Source organism: Cnephaeus nilssonii, assembly GCF_951640355.1.
Source record: "Cnephaeus nilssonii genome assembly, chromosome: 15".
In the NCBI taxonomy this organism is placed as follows: domain Eukaryota; kingdom Metazoa; phylum Chordata; class Mammalia; order Chiroptera; family Vespertilionidae; genus Cnephaeus; species Cnephaeus nilssonii.
In genome coordinates, this window is record NC_137086.1 from 878415 (window position 1) to 893720 (window position 15306).

At 58.1% G+C, this 15306-nt stretch overlaps 2 protein-coding genes across 9 annotated transcripts in view; one reads left to right on the plus strand and one right to left on the minus strand.

Moving 5' to 3' along the window:
* Positions 1-6293, minus strand: part of RNASEH1 (ribonuclease H1) — a 7175-nt gene extending 882 nt beyond the window's left edge. The window contains exons 1-8 of one of the 8 annotated variants that reach the window (XR_013814664.1): positions 6043-6293; positions 5733-5845; positions 2198-2359; positions 1661-1760; positions 1435-1489; positions 1223-1244; positions 1030-1114; positions 26-483 (exon numbers count right to left, since the gene is read on the minus strand). Coding sequence is in view for 5 of the 8 variants with exons in the window: in XM_079792373.1 (XP_079648499.1) it covers positions 318-483; positions 1030-1114; positions 1223-1244; positions 1435-1489; positions 1661-1760; positions 2198-2359; positions 5733-5845; positions 6043-6164 (825 nt within the window). In the remaining 3 variants the exon portion in view is untranslated. Of the gene's footprint in view, positions 1-25; positions 484-1029; positions 1115-1222; positions 1245-1434; positions 1490-1660; positions 1761-2197; positions 2360-5732; positions 5846-6042 lie in introns of those variants that run through there. The other 7 variants (XM_079792373.1, XM_079792371.1, XR_013814665.1 and 4 more) reach the window with 7 other exon arrangements.
* A 2573-nt stretch (positions 6294-8866) lies between these two features.
* RPS7 (ribosomal protein S7) lies at positions 8867-14866 on the plus strand. Its single transcript, XM_079792265.1, has 7 exons — positions 8867-8939; positions 9139-9221; positions 9392-9463; positions 10665-10808; positions 11307-11371; positions 14318-14468; positions 14759-14866. The coding sequence occupies exons 2-7, from the start codon at positions 9147-9149 to the stop codon at positions 14834-14836; spliced, it is 585 nt and encodes a 194-aa protein (XP_079648391.1). The 5' UTR covers positions 8867-8939; positions 9139-9146; the 3' UTR covers positions 14837-14866.
* Positions 14867-15306: the final 440 nt, after the last annotated feature.

Consider the following 15306-nt stretch of genomic DNA (forward strand, 5'->3'; position numbering starts at 1 on the left):
CACGCCCCGAACAGAGGACACTCACCCACTGCACGTCCACGCCCCGGACAGAGGACACTCACCCACTGCATGTCCACGCCCCGCACAGAGGACACTCACCCACTGCACGTCCACGTCCCGGACAGGGGACACTCACCCACTGCACGTCCACGTCCCAGACAGGGGACACTCACCCACTGCACATCCACGCCCCGGACAGGGGACACTCACCCACTGCACATCCACGCCCCGAACAGAGGACACTCACCCACTGCACGTCCACGCCCCGGACAGAGGACACTCACCCACTGCACGTCCACGCCCCGAACAGAGGACACTCACCCACTGCACGTCCACGCCCCGGACAGGGGACACTCACCCACTGCACGTCCACGCCCTGGACGAGTCTGTCCAGCTCCATGAAGTCCTCCTTGTTGGTCACCGCCTTCCCGGTGCTTGTCCTCCATCCGTTCTCCTTCCAGCCCTGGACCCAGCTGGTGATGCCTGGAAGACACGCCCTCCAGACTAGGCGCGGCGGACGGACGGCCTCTTCCTCGCCCACGTGTGTTCTGAGCAGCATCCTGGACTTCCTCTCCTCCGGCCGCACGGGCCTCCGGCTGGCCTGAAGCCCTCCCTCCTCCTCCCTTGATTCTCACCGCACTCGGCCTACAGCTCTCAGCCTGGGGCGTCACCTCCTCCAGGGAGCGCCCCAACCTTCAGCACTGCTCCGTGCTCCTACACACGCTTCCCAGGAAGCCACCAGCCCGCCATCCTCAGTCACACAAGCAGCAGACACGCGCAGCGCCCCGAGCAGGGCTTTACCTACGTCCTGCCCTGGCTCTAGTCCCAGCAAAGAAACCCTATGTGGCAAACCCTGGAGCGGCAGACCTGGGGTCCCAGACCCGCACCCTTTCCTTCACACCTGACAAACCAAATGCAGCCCCACTGACATGAGGGTCCCCCCGATACAGTGCCCCCCACAGGTGAAGGAAGTACCTATTTCCTGGCAAATGTGCTAGAAAAACCCAGAAGGAAAACGTGAGAGCTCACCGTTGATGGTGAACATGCTGTCTGTGTACAGAACCAGCTTCGTGATGTTCTGAGCCTTGGCTTGCGCGATGGCTTTGCAGGCTGCCTGGAGAGAAGCCGGTCGTCACTGCAGAGCCTGCCCAGCTCCCGCATCACAGACGCACAGGGACTTCAGGTGCCACGCCCCCTCTCCCACGCGGACTGTGATGCTTACAATTCCGCTCACGGGTAAACACCTATATGAAAGGTTTCATAATTTTTCCAGAAAAGCCCTATCCTTCATAATCGTTACTAACCCACACTAAGTTTCTCCTGGACTTTGAGTAGCTTGTACACAGACAGCACAAAGTTCATCAGTGTGTTCACAGTCGGTGCTAAGGAACGATGCCCTTACGTGGTTAGTGGAAAACATATCTGATAACTTACGTGAATTTCTGCCCTTTGGTTGGTTTGTCGCCCAGGAAGTCTAATGCCCACATTTCTGGATTCAAAATAATACAGAGAAAATAAAATTATAAGCTAACGTATGTTTTATTTGACATACGAAAGCATCGCACAAAAGCAGCCTTTAGAAATCAAGCCGACCACACGTCAGTTTCAGAACTTGACCTGGGAAAGCCTGCAGCCCGGCCCCGCGCCGTGGTTTACTCACAGAGGGTGGCCGGGCCCCCAGTACACGCCGATGCCCGCGCGCGCCCGCCGGCGCCCGTTGCTGCAGCAGCAGCCGTCCGTGTAGACGACGACATATTCGCCTGCGAGATGGAAGCTCAGTGAGTGTCGTCCTCACGAGAAACTGAATTCACCTAAAGGTTTACTACGGCGGAGTTAGAGGTTTTCCCCTAAAATGCCCTTTCAGATGAGAATGAGGATGTTAAACATCAGCTGCAACTTCCCCCATTAAAAAGGGGGGGGGAGGAGAGTTTTTATACATACAGTTTCATTACAGATTAAAAATAAAAAATCTGCCCTGACCGGTGTGGCTCAGTGGATAGAGCGTCGGCCTGCGGACTGAAGGGTCCCGGGTTCGATTCCGGTCAAGGGCACATGCCCAGGTTGCAGTCTTGATCCCCAGTGTGGGGCGTGCAGGAGGCAGCTGATCGATGACTCTCATCACTGATGTTTCTCTCTCTCTCCTGCTTGCTTCTTCTCTGAGTCAATAAAAACGTATCACATGTAAAAAGAGACAAACCCATGTAAGAGAACGTGTCCTTGCCCACCAGAGGGGCTGGCTCCCCGTCCTGCTTCACGTGCTTGGCCCGCGGCTCCCCGCTCTCCTCCCCTGAAGCCGGCGGCTCCCGGCACCGCTTGCTGGCTTTCGCTTGTGATTCGGGCACGAGCTTCTCTTCCTGCCCTGAAAGACGGAGTCGGCTCAGAAGCCAGAAACAACGGACCCGACACGCAACAATTAAGAATCCAGAAGTTCAGCGAGTCCTTCGATGTCACCGACACTGAGTGAGACCTAAGCACCCTCTGTATGTGGCCCTGTAAAGACAAGGACTCTGACGTCCTGGGAACTGTCCTAAATTCCCACAAGGAGGACGAGGACTACGTGAAGAGGAGAGCAAAGCGTCTGTTAAAATAAACCTGGTTTCGATGGCGTCAGCAGAGACAGAAAGGGTTATGGACCCGTGGGGATCACAAAGAGTTTGAAAATCTCAGGGGCTCTTTCCCCAGGAAAAACAAAGTCCAAAATTTTATATGGAAACTAGAGAACTGGACATGTGACACCTGGGAGGGAGGCTGTGCCCAGGTTAGAGGGCACCTGGGAGGGAGGCTGTGCCCAGGTTAGAGGGCACCTGGGAGGGAGGCTGTGCGCAGGTTAGAGGGCACCTGGGAGGGAGGCTGTGCACAGGTTAGAGGGCACCTGGGAGGGAGGCTGTGCGCAGGTTAGAGGGCACCTGGGAGGGAGGCTGTGCCCAGGTTAGAGGGCACCTGGGAGGGAGGCTGTGCACAGGTTAGAGGGCACCTGGGAGGGAGGCTGTGCCCAGGTTAGAGGGCACCTGGGAGGGAGGCTGTGCGCAGGTTAGAGGGCACCTGGGAGGGAGGCTGTGCCCAGGTTAGAGGGCACCTGGGAGGGAGGCTGTGCACAGGTTAGAGGGCACCTGGGAGGGAGGCTGTGCCCAGGTTAGAGGGCACCTGGGAGGGAGGCTGTGCCCAGGTTAGAGGGCACCTGGGAGGGAGGCTGTGCACAGGTTAGAGGGCACCTGGGAGGGAGGCTGTGCCCAGGTTAGAGGGCACCTGGGAGGGAGGCTGTGCCCAGGTTAGAGGGCACCTGGGAGGGAGGCTGTGCCCAGGTTAGAGGGCACCTGGGAGGGAGGCTGTGCACAGGTTAGAGGGCACCTGGGAGGGAGGCTGTGCACAGGTTAGAGGGCACCTGGGAGGGAGGCTGTGCCCAGGTTAGAGGGCACCTGGGAGGGAGGCTGTGCACAGGTTAGAGGGCACCTGGGAGGGAGGCTGTGCCCAGGTTAGAGGGCACCTGGGAGGGAGGCTGTGCACAGGTTAGAGGGCACCTGGGAGGGAGGCTGTGCCCAGGTTAGAGGGCACCTGGGAGGGGGGGTTGTGCACAGGTTAGAGGGCACCTGGGAGGGAGGCTGTGCACAGGTTAGAGGGCACCTGGGAGGGAGGTTGTGCACAGGTTAGAGGGCACCTGGGAGGGAGGCTGTGCACAGGTTAGAGGGCACCTGGGAGGGAGGCTGTGCACAGGTTAGAGGGCACCTGGGAGGAGGGAGGCTGTGCGCAGGTTACAGGGCACCTGGGAGGGAGGTTGTGCACAGGTTAGAGGGCACCTGGGAGGGAGGTTGTGCACAGGTTAGAGGGCACCTGGGAGGGAGGTTGTGCACAGGTTAGAGGGCACCTGGGAGGGAGGCTGTGTACAGGTTAGAGGGCACCTGGGAGGGGAGGCTGTGCACAGGTTAGAGGGCACCTGGGAGGAGGGAGGCTGTGCGCAGGTTACAGGGCACCTGGGAGGGAGGCTGTGCGCAGGTTAGAGGGCACCTGGGAGGGAGGCTGTGCACAGGTTAGAGGGCACCTGGGAGGAGGGAGGCTGTGCGCAGGTTACAGGGCACCTGGGAGGGAGGCTGTGCACAGGTTAGAGGGCACCTGGGAGGGAGGCTGTGCACAGGTTAGAGGGCACCTGGGAGGGGAGGCTGTGCACAGGTTAGAGGGCACCTGGGAGGGGGGAGGCTGTGCGCAGGTTACAGGGCACCTGGGAGGGAGGCTGTGCACAGGTTAGAGGGCACCTGGGAGGGAGGCTGTGCACAGGTTAGAGGGCACCTGGGAGGAGGGAGGCTGTGCACAGGTTAGAGGGCACCTTGGAGGAGAGGCCATGCACATGTTAGAGGGCACCTGGGAGGGGAGAGGCTGTGCCCAGGTTAGAGGGCACCTGGGAGGGAGGCTGTGCACAGGTTAGAGGGCACCTGGGAGGGAGGCTGTGCACAGGTTAGAGGGCACCTGGGAGGGAGGCTGTGCCCAGGTTAGAGGGCACCTGGGAGGGAGGCTGTGCGCAGGTTAGAGGGCACCTGGGAGGGAGGTTGTGCACAGGTTAGAGGGCACCTGGGAGGGGGGAGGCTGTGCACAGGTTAGAGGGCACCTAGGAGGGGGGAGGCTGTGCACAGGTTAGAGGGCACCTGGGAGGGGGGAGGCTGTGCACAGGTTAGAGGGCACCTGGGAGGGAGGTTGTGCACAGGTTAGAGGGCACCTGGGAGGGGGGAGGCTGTGCACAGGTTAGAGGGCACCTAGGAGGGGGGAGGCTGTGCACAGGTTAGAGGGCACCTGGGAGGGGGGAGGCTGTGCACAGGTTAGAGGGCACCTGGGAGGGAGGCTGTGCACAGGTTAGAGGGCACCTGGGAGGGAGGCTGTGCACAGGTTAGAGGGCACCTGGGAGGGAGGTTGTGCACAGGTTAGAGGGCACCTGGGAGGGAGGCTGTGCACAGGTTACAGGACACCTGGGAGGAGAGGCTGTGCCCAGGTTAGAGGGCACCTGCGAGGGAGGTTGCGCACAGGTTAGAGGGCACCTGGGAGGGAGGCTGTGCACAGGTTACAGGACACCTGGGAGGAGAGGCTGTGCCCAGGTTAGAGGGCACCTGCGAGGGAGGTTGCGCACAGGTTAGAGGGCACCTGGGAGGGAGGCTGTGCACAGGTTACAGGACACCTGGGAGGAGAGGCTGTGCCCAGGTTAGAGGGCACCTGGGAGGGAGGCTGTGCACAGGTTAGAGGGCACCTGGGAGGGAGGCTGTGCACAGGTTACAGGACACCTGGGAGGAGAGGCTGTGCCCAGGTTAGAGGGCACCTGCGAGGGAGGCTGTGCACAGGTTAGAGGGCACCTGGGAGGGAGGCTGTGCACAGGTTACAGGACACCTGGGAGGAGAGGCTGTGCCCAGGTTAGAGGGCACCTGCGAGGGAGGTTGTGCACAGGTTAGAGGGCACCTGGGAGGGAGGCTGTGCACAGGTTACAGGACACCTGGGAGGAGAGGCTGTGCCCAGGTTAGAGGGCACCTGGGAGGGAGGCTGTGCACAGGTTAGAGGGCACCTGGGAGGGAGGCTGTGCCCAGGTTAGAGGGCACCTGGGAGGGAGGCTGTGCACAGGTTAGAGGGCACCTGGGAGGGGGGAGGCTGTGCACAGATTAGAGGGCACCTGGGAGGGGGGAGGCTGTGCACAGGTTAGAGGGCACCTGGGAGGGGAGGCTGTGCACAGGTTACGGTGACAGCGACGACGTGGTGACTACCTGTAGAACCAGGGCTCCCCGAGCTCCTGACGAAGGCCCAGGCTTCCTCTTCGGTGGCAAACTTCTTGAACCGGGCAGCAGGGAACCGGTCCACCTGCGCTCGGCATTCGTTCCTGGAACAGAGGCAGCGTCACCCCGCCCCGCTCCCGGCATCCCCGTCCCCTTCGGCGGTGCTGTCCGGGGCGGGCAGAGCGCAGGCTGGGCGGCCTCTGTCTGCGGGGCCACCGCTCGTGCTTCCCCGCCTCCGGGCACCGCGGTCCGGGGTCTCGAACCCGAGCCCGGTCATCACTTCCGGGGGGCGGGCGCTCACCAGGTCAGGAAGACCCCGGCCTTGCGGCCCCTCCTCACGGCGTAGAACATGCCGAGCCCGCCGCTGCGGCAGCGCACGGCGGCCAGAGCCACTCTGTGCACCACGCCCAGGAGCCGGGTCATCGCTCCCTCCCGGGCCCGGGCCGGCACCCCGGCCCTCGGCTCCGCGCCGCCATCGCGCCGACCAAACTCCGGCGGCGGCGCGGGGAGATGACGCGCAACCCGAGCGGCAGGCCCGGTGGGCGGGGCCTGGCGCCGAGCGCTCCGCGGGTTCGTGCATTTCCGGGATGTCAGTGAGAAAGTGAGGCCGGAGGGCAGGTCCCGGGCGCGGCGGGGCGGGGCCTGGAGCCAGGCGGTGTGGGCGGGGCCACACGAAGGGCGGGGCCTAGGGAGGGGCGCGATTGGTTTGCGCCGTGTGGGCGGGGCCTTGTGTGGGCGGGGTCTGGGAGTTGTGGGCGGGGCCTGGCGCCCTCCTGGGCTGGGAAGCCGGTTGGGCTGTAAATGAAGAGAGGGTACCCTGCCAGCTGCCCCCCGCCCCCCAGCGTGATCGAGGGGTCAGACCTACTTAGGACTCGCTTCTCCAAGTGCATTGGCTGGCTATGTGCTCCTTTATCACAGAGACCACTTGTGTTTAAAGCCTAAAACAGTGGAACCGGGCAGTGAGAACTACCCGTGAAATAAGTTCATTAAAGTGCAGATTTTAGCCCCAGCTGGTTTGGCTCAGTGGATAGAGCGTCAGCCTGTGGACTGAAGGGTCCCAGGTTCGATTCCGGTCAAGGGCACAGGCCCGGGTTGCAGGCTCAATCCCCAATGGGGGACATGCAGGAGGCAGCCAATCAATGATTCTCTCTCATCGTTGATGTTTCTATCTCTCTCCCCCTCTCCCTTCCTCTCTGAAATCAATAAAGATATATATTTAAAGAATAAAAATAAAAAAATAAAGTGCAGGTTTACTTTGCACATTACATGTTTCATTAAATTTGAATAATGTCTTTGAAATGGACATTTATGCTTTTTAACTGCTAAGTGTTGGTTCTAAGATAATGAATTACAACGGATCATGGTAGGGGTATAGCTAAGAAAACTCGTTGGCGGGAGAAGGGTGTTACAATAACCACTCTGGGTGTCAAATGCACTGGAGGGCCCCGCCCCAGGCTTCCATATGTATTCCCAGGTTTCTGCTAGTCATCCGGGTGGTCTGACAAGTCTGCCCCTCAGCCTGAATAGCAGTAGGAAATGCCCCCTGGTAGCCCAAGGGACATGGGGAAATTACTGAGCTGAGGGCATTTTAAGGGCAATCTTCCAGGGGCAGGGTTCTTTTGTTACCTATTTAAGTGATGACCCTACAGGTGGTCAGCAGTGGTGCACCCAGTGACCTGTTAACAAGGGCAATGCTAGCACAGTGCGATGCCTGAGGATGCTTCACCTGTCCTCCTGTCCCTGAGCGCCACATATACCCACTTCAGGTCCCAGCCACAACTTACTAGCTGTGTAAGTTTGGTGAGTTGCTCAAGGTCTCTTATCTCCTTTGAAAACTGGAGGTAATGATGCTATGCCTGGTGGCCGAGCATAGGGACTGTGTGCCTCACACGTGGTCTGATACAGAAGCATGCCCTCACTGCCACACTAATCCTTTTCATCTGTACCTATTTCGTGAATATTAATGGAAGAATGCTGTTTCTTTTATGCTCTTTTTTTTAAAATATATTTTATTGATTTTTTACAGAGAGGAAGAGAGAGGGACAGAAAGTCAGAAACATCGATGAGAGAGAAACATCGATCAGCTGCCTCCTGCACACCCCCTACTGGGGATGTGCCCGCAACCAAGGTACATGCCCTTGACGGAATAGAACCTGGGACCTTACAGTCCGCAGGCCGACGCTCTATCCACTGAGCCAAACCGGTCTCGGCTGTTTCTTTTAATGAAATATATTGAAGATGAACAAATGATCAGTTTAGGATAAAAATCAAGTGTTACTTTTTACATATTTTAAATGTCAATATCTGAGCGATTACCTTCTGTCCACCTGATAGGTTACTGATGCCTCAAGATCACGGACTGTTATATAGGAAGGGTGACCTGGAAACTTCCAGAAGCCAGTGACCTTGCTCCAATGAAATGTGTATGTTTTCCACATCCATTGCAGGCTTGCACCTTGGTTTCACTCACATGTTTCTTACATGGGCAGGCAGATGAGGGTTGTAAAATCCTGACAGCTCTCAGTGGAGGGGAGAGAAGAGACCTTCAACCCGTTAATTCCTGGTTGAACAGACAGGTCCATAAATTCATTGTACATGCAAGGACTCCTCATTAACTCTGCCGGTCACTTTATTATGCGTATTAGGAACTGGGGAAAAGAGTGACTTTGAAGTCCAGGGTCTCTCCCCGTCTCCCCCTCACCCTGCACCCCAGGCTTTCTGCCTCACAGATGCTGACATTACACATTCTCAACTCAGGATTCTTTTTATTGATTGATTGATTGATTTTGAGAGAAAGAAACATCGATTTGTTGCTCTACTTATTTATGCATTCATTGGTTGATTATTGTATGAACCCTCACCGGGGATGGAACCCTCAACTTGGCTTATCAGGACGATTTAACAACGTTCTATCTTCGGGTACTTCCCTCCGGCCAGGTCTCCCGCCCAGACCCCGGCTTCGAACCTCCAAGATCCCGCAGAGAAACTCTCCGGAACCATAACGAAACTGAGGCTCCCAGGGCGGAAAAGTGTTACTGGCGCACTGGACCCCCGGAGTCCTTTTCCGGGATTCTCTAGGCTCCCGCCCTGTCTCAGTGGTTCTTCCGGTTCCTTTAGCTCCGCCTCTTCCTTTCCGCCGCCGAGATTTGACGAGCTCTCGCGAGATTCAGGCCTCTTCTCAAGCCGGCGCTCACCCAAGTAAGTGTGGGGCCTCTCGTCCGCGCGAACTTTTCGGCCAATGTTGAGGGCGACACGCTTTGGGGTCAGCTCTGGAGCGGCGGCCCCTGCTTGCCGGGTGGGGATGCGGCGGATAACGCGGCGTGGGCCCCCCGATGGCGCGCGCGGGGCGGGCGGGGGCGCGGGGACCCGCTCAGCCTCGGGCGCTCTCTGTTCCCAGGAGGAGCCATGTTCAGTTCTAGCGCCAAGATTGTGAAGCCCAATGGCGAGAAGCCAGACGAATTCGAGTCCGGCATCTCCCAGGTGAGACGTGGCCCCTGGCGCGTGTCCCGGCGGGCGGTGGGCACGGAGGCTCCGGCGGGCGGTGGGCACGGAGGACCCGGCGGGCACGGAGGCCCCGGCGGGCGGTGGGCACGGAGGCCCCGGCGGCGGCCGCGCGCGGGTCGCTGAGGTCGCCTCCGCCCCTTCTGCAGGCTCTGCTGGAACTGGAGATGAACTCTGACCTCAAGGCCCAGCTGCGGGAGCTGAACATCACCGCGGCCAAGGTAAAGGCACGCGGCGAACGCTTTGCCGGTGTCGGTCCGGGGGCGGGCGCGTCCCGAGCTGCCCGGGGGACCCAGGAGGGCTGCACCCTCAGGGCGGTGTGCGGCCGGCGGCCTGCCTCGCCCCTCTGGTCCCCGCCGCGGAGTGGGCTGGCGTTTCGCGGCGCTCCAGGTTCACCCCTTTGCTCTCGGCGCGCGTGCTCCGCGTGCAGGCGGCCGGAAGGTTTCGGAACGCGTGTCTTGCACTCGGAAGCTGCGGTGCTTGCACAGTGTCGAGTTTGCGGAGCGGAGCCAGCCCGTTTTTGTGGGAAGCAGCTTAAACGTCATCGCCCGCGGTGGACTGTTGGTACCTGTGGGTGCGCTCACAGCCGCGGCCCCGTCACGTGCGAGGCAGAAAGTGACAGGAGGGCTGGGTGGCGGGACAGTCTGACAGTGCACGCTGCACCTGAGCGCACACCGTGGAGGCTCTCGACTTACACTGTTGTGGATTTGTCCTTTTTTTAAAAAAATTTCTTTATTGATTAAGGTATCACATATTTGTCCTCATCCCCCCCCCCTCCCATCCCAAACCCCTCCCCATGCATGCCCCCACCCCCCTGTTGTCCGTGACCACTGGTTAGGCTCATATGCATGCACACAAGTCCTTTGGTTGATCTCTCCCCCTTACCCCCATCCTCCCCTACCTTCCTAAAGTGTCTGTCTTTTTTTTTCTTTTTAAGTGTCTGCCTTTTTTTTTTTTTAATTTCTTTGTTGTTTAAAATATTGCATATGTCTCCTCTTTCCCCCATTGACCTCTCGCCGTCGGCTCCCACCCCCCAGCACATGCCCTCACCCCCCTAGTGTCTGTGTCCATTGGTCATGCTCATATGCATACACAAGTCCTTTGGTTGATCTCTTACCGCCCCCACTTCCCTGCCTTCCCTTTGAGGTTGGACGGTCTGTTGGATGCTTCTAAGTCTCTGGATCTATTTTGTTCATGTTGTTCATTATATTCCACAAATGAGTGAGATCATGTGATATTTATCTTTCTCTGACTGGCTTACTTCGTTTAGCATAATGCTGTCTGTCCATTCATGCTGTTGCGAATGTTAAGAGTTCCTTTTTTCAGCAGCATAGTATTCCATGGTGTAGATGTACCACAGTTTTTTTAATCCACTCATCTGCTCAAGGACACTTAGGCTGTTTCCTGATTTGTCTTTTTTAGGAAATTGAAGTTGGTGGCGGTCGGAAAGCTATTATCATCTTCGTCCCAGTTCCTCAGCTCAAGTCTTTCCAGAAAATCCAGGTCCGGCTGGTGCGCGAGCTGGAGAAAAAGTTCAGCGGGAAGCATGTGGTCTTCATCGCTCAGGTACCGTGTCCTGTGGAAGGTGTTCTTACTGAACTCCGTGAAGATCACACATGTGGGCACTTGGAGTGATTAACGTAACCCTGTTGTGACTATAGAGGAACGAGTTCAGATGGTGGGGAGCTGGGGAAGGTGTGCTTGTGGCGGGTTAAAAGGGTAAAGTACACTTTTGCTATTAATGTGCAAATGGCGTAGACATAGCTGCTTAAAGAGGTGATCAAACTAAGGCACCTGAGCCAGGATTTTTCTGCCTTGAGAATCACCTGAAGCTTGCTGCGCAGGTGAGGTGAGGCGGGGGGAGGGAGGGATGCTGGAATGCTGAGGGCCGCCTGGAGGAGAAGGGAGATCGTCAGGAGGGTTTCCCAGGGACTTGCTTGGTCTGGGTGGTTGGGCTTTCTCAGAGTTTGGGTTCTGTGATGTTTGTCTTTAAAGCAGTTGACAGTTTCCTCTGACAGCTTAAGGCCCTGTTGTTGGTGCTGCATGACCATGTTTGCCTTGCAGAGGAGGATTCTGCCGAAGCCAACTCGAAAAAGCCGGACAAAGAACAAGCAGAAGCGGCCCAGGAGGTGAGTCTCGTCGGCCTCCGGCGTGGTACCCGCTGCCTCGCGGCGCTGTTGCAGGAAGAGCTGCGCAGGTTTCTGAGGTTACATGGTGGTGGTTTAGGGAAGCTGGTCACATGGGCTTGTGATTGAGTGACTGGTTTCCTCGGTAACGGGAGTGAAGTGTTTACCGTTTGGAGGAATGACAGGTGCTGTGTGGTTGGGACCATGCTCGCAGCTGTCACACAAGATGGAGATGGTGTCCTTGGCTCTTGGGCAAAGGAAGGGAACAGCGAAGGACCCTTAGTTCAGGGCGCACCAGACGGGGTGGCCAGGCTGTGTCGGCTTGGCCTTGAGTGAAGGCACATTAGCCTTTTCTGTTGCTGACGTCACAGGTTGAACCTATTGCGCTTGTAGACGCTGGTGAGGATGCTCAGAGCTTGATTGGCTGGGTTCCTCTGCGGGCCTCAGGGTGTCGGCTTGGAGGGTTGGCCCCCTGACGGGTTTAAGGAAGACGTTCTGGTGGCCTGCTCTGCCAGATGGGCCTTAGTTAAGTGTGTGGTTTTTATCATGTTATCCCTGCTCACAGGATGGGGAGAAAAGGCTTTTTAATTGTTAAAATAAGTTTTAAAAAACTGGGAAAATAATAAAAAGTAAGTAGAAAAGTAAAGGTGGGGAGACTGGAGCGCTGGCCCATCACAGCTGTCATAGTGCGGGGAGGGGAGGGGCGGGGGGTGGTGAAGCCAGCCTTGTGTCTGAAGGAGGACCAGAAGGGACTCCAGGGTGTGGGCTGACGTGCTCACTGCCCCACATTGGGTGGGAGCGGCTGGGCAGGCAGGTGTGGGTTCGAGGGGCTTGAATTATAGGGTTCAGTCCTTTGAGCTTGTCCTTGGGCAGCTTTGGTGTAAGAATTCAGGAATAGCATGCTCTCCCTCCTGGGAACCTCCAGCCTCCCCTCTCAGGTGTGCGTTCCTAAGGGTCCTCCTGAGACTTGGAACCAGGGGAGTGGTGGGCGGCGGCCGCTCGTCCCGGGCTCACCGGAACCTGTCTCCAAGGCCCCCTTCTCTGACTTCTCTGAGCCGAAGCAGCCCAGCCGGGGCTTCTCCTGAACCTCCTCAGTTCCCCGGTCCAGCTTTCAGAATACACTCTCAAAGGGAAAGTAAAAGAATTGAGGAGTATTTTCTGTATCCTAGCTAGTTTGCAAGAGATCAAATGTAGGAGATAATGGAGAGCATTCAGTTGGTGAATCGTGGCACCGAAGCGGTTTGTGACCTCGGCTCTGAGTACAGAACAGACCCTTTGCTTCGCGCCCCGCTGAGGACCCGGCTCCAGACCTTCGCTTCCCTCTCCTCTTCCCAGACCTGCGTCCACGGCCTCTCGCTCCCGACAGATCCAGTTCCCGGGCACTGCGGCCCCCGCTGTCCCAGCAGGCCTCCTGCCTTCAGACGTGCGCTCTGCGTTCAGGGGTCGTCTCTCTCTCAGATTCAGGGCTGAGGTTTACATGTTGTTTGGCTTTTAATCTAGAAAAGTCTCAACTATTTCTCCGCTGACGCAGCTCAGGCTCTGGTTGGTGGTTATCAAAGTTGCATTGCACTGGCCACCCTTTGAAGAGAAACTAGGCAGCGTTGGAGTCTGGGAAATGTTTGTTGCTTTTATTTTATTTTTTTATTTTTTTTAAAATATATTTTATTGATTTTTTACAGAGAGGAAGGGAGAGGGAAAGAAAGCTAGAAACATTGATGAGAGAGTAACATCAACCAGCTGCCTCCTGCACACCCCCCACTGGGGATGTGCCCGCAACCAAGGTACATGCCCTTGACCGGAATCGAACCTGGGACCCTTCAGTCCACAGGCCGACGCTCTATCCACTGAGCCAAACCAGTTTTGGCTGTTTGTTGCTTTTAGAGAGAGAAACACTGATTTGCTCCGCGTACTCGTGCATTCAGTGGTTGGTTTGCACGTGCCCTGACCGTGATGGTGTATGGGGCGCTGCTCTAGCCGACGGAGCTACCGGCCAGGGTTTGCTTCCATCTCCCTCGTCTGAAGGGGCAGTGAACGGAGTTCCACGTTGAGCGCGTCCCCAGCCCTGTAAGCAGGTGCTTGTAAGGGGACGGCGGTGGTCAGTGCAGCCAACCGTCGTGTCTGTCTCTAAAGGCGACGGAGGCCCTCGGGGTGCCGTCCGTGGCCGTGTCACAGTAAGGCCCTGGCGGTCCCTTGGGAGCCGCTAGAAAGCCTTCCCTCCTGTGTGGGACCTCCAGACGGACTGGGTTGGTGCCGCACTGCTGACCCAGGACAGGTCCCTAGACAAGCCCCAGGGCCCAGGGTGCTCGGTGAGCTTGGAGGAGGGCTGTGTCGGCTGTCCTGCCCCCGCGCTGCCTCGGAGGGTGGGAGTCATTGACCTGTTGTCAGCAGCCCACGGGCTGTGAAGGTGACGTGACGTCAGGGGGAGCAGGGTCCATGGCAGTTTGGGGGGGGGGTGATGGGTTGATGGGTTGGAAGTTGGGGACCTCGGGGGCCGCTGTCCTAGAGCTGGTGATAGAAGCCTCGGGGGGTGGGATGTTGCCTCGGGTGATGGTTGAGAAGGAGGGTTAGGGGTGGTGAGAGGCCGCCGAAGCACTCTGGTGGGTAAGCGTGATCACGTGAGCGCGATAGCCGAGGAGTCGTACAAGTGGACAGGAGCCTACGGTGGGTGTCAGGCCTCGCCCCTTCCCCGGAGATGGGCACTCGCGCGGCTTGGTGACCCGTTTACCGGGGAGCGTCCACGCTGACCTTCAGATGAGGAGGCGGTGGTTGTCGCCCTCCGGGTTGGCGCGGCCCTGGTTGCCGTGTTCGCTGTAGGAGCGCACTTGGAAACGTGCTGGTTTGGTTTGGGGGACCTGGCACTTGCCCTTCAGGCTGTGACTTGCAGAGGTGCCCTTGGCCCCAGCGGAGCGCCGCCGCCTCCTGGGTCCTCACTCTGCCCTGTCCTTGAAGCCGCACGCTGACCGCCGTGCACGACGCCATCCTGGAGGACCTGGTCTTCCCGAGTGAGATCGTGGGCAAGCGGATCCGCGTGAAGCTGGACGGCAGCCGGCTCATCAAGGTGCATCTGGACAAAGCGCAGCAGAACAACGTCGAGCACAAGGTGGCGCTGCTGGGTGTGGGGTGGGGGTGGGGTGCGGATGCTGGGTGTTGGGTGGGGTGCGGGCACCGGTGGGCCGGGCCGGCAGCGGGAGGCCCTCCGTGGCACCAGGACGGGGGTGGACACTCGGCACTGCCCGTGGCGGCTTTGTGTGCCAGTTTGAACTGGGGTGTGTTGTGGGTTATTAGGAAAGGGAGTGAACGGTTTGACTTTGGGTGAGGTTGTATGTATGGGGAACAGTAGGGGAAGTAGAAAGTTTTGTTATTTTTGACGAGTTATTTTTTTTCTCGTAGGTTGAAACTTTCTCTGGTGTCTATAAGAAGCTCACAGGCAAGGACGTTAATTTTGAATTCCCAGAGTTCCAATTGTAAGAAAAATGACTAAATAAAATATTCTCAGTATTCTGTTGAGGCGTGTCTTTCAAACTTCAGAGCGGTGTGAAGCTCCCTTCCTCGGCCGGGGTGTCAGGGCCCGGCTGGGTGCAGGGATGTGGCCGGGGTGTCAGGGCCCGGCTGGGTGCAGGGATGTGGCCGGGGAAGTAGCCCCAGAGCAGCCCCTCCCTGGGTCCAGCCGGGGGCACAGCCCGAGGTGCGGACGCGCCCCCAGCAGTGCTGACCCGGGCGGCCGGGCAGTGTCGGGAGCTGAGCTGCGAGCCGGAGACGGGCTTTTCCCAAGCGCAGTCTGATGAGAACGTGCTGTGCTCGCTTGTTTTCTTTGTGGTTAAAAACATACAGCGTTATCATCTTGGGCATGTTGCACGTACAGCTCCATAGCATTGGGCACATTTCGGGGGTCCTGGCCAGCCCCCCAGCCCTGCTTATCACGGAGAACCGAACCAGAC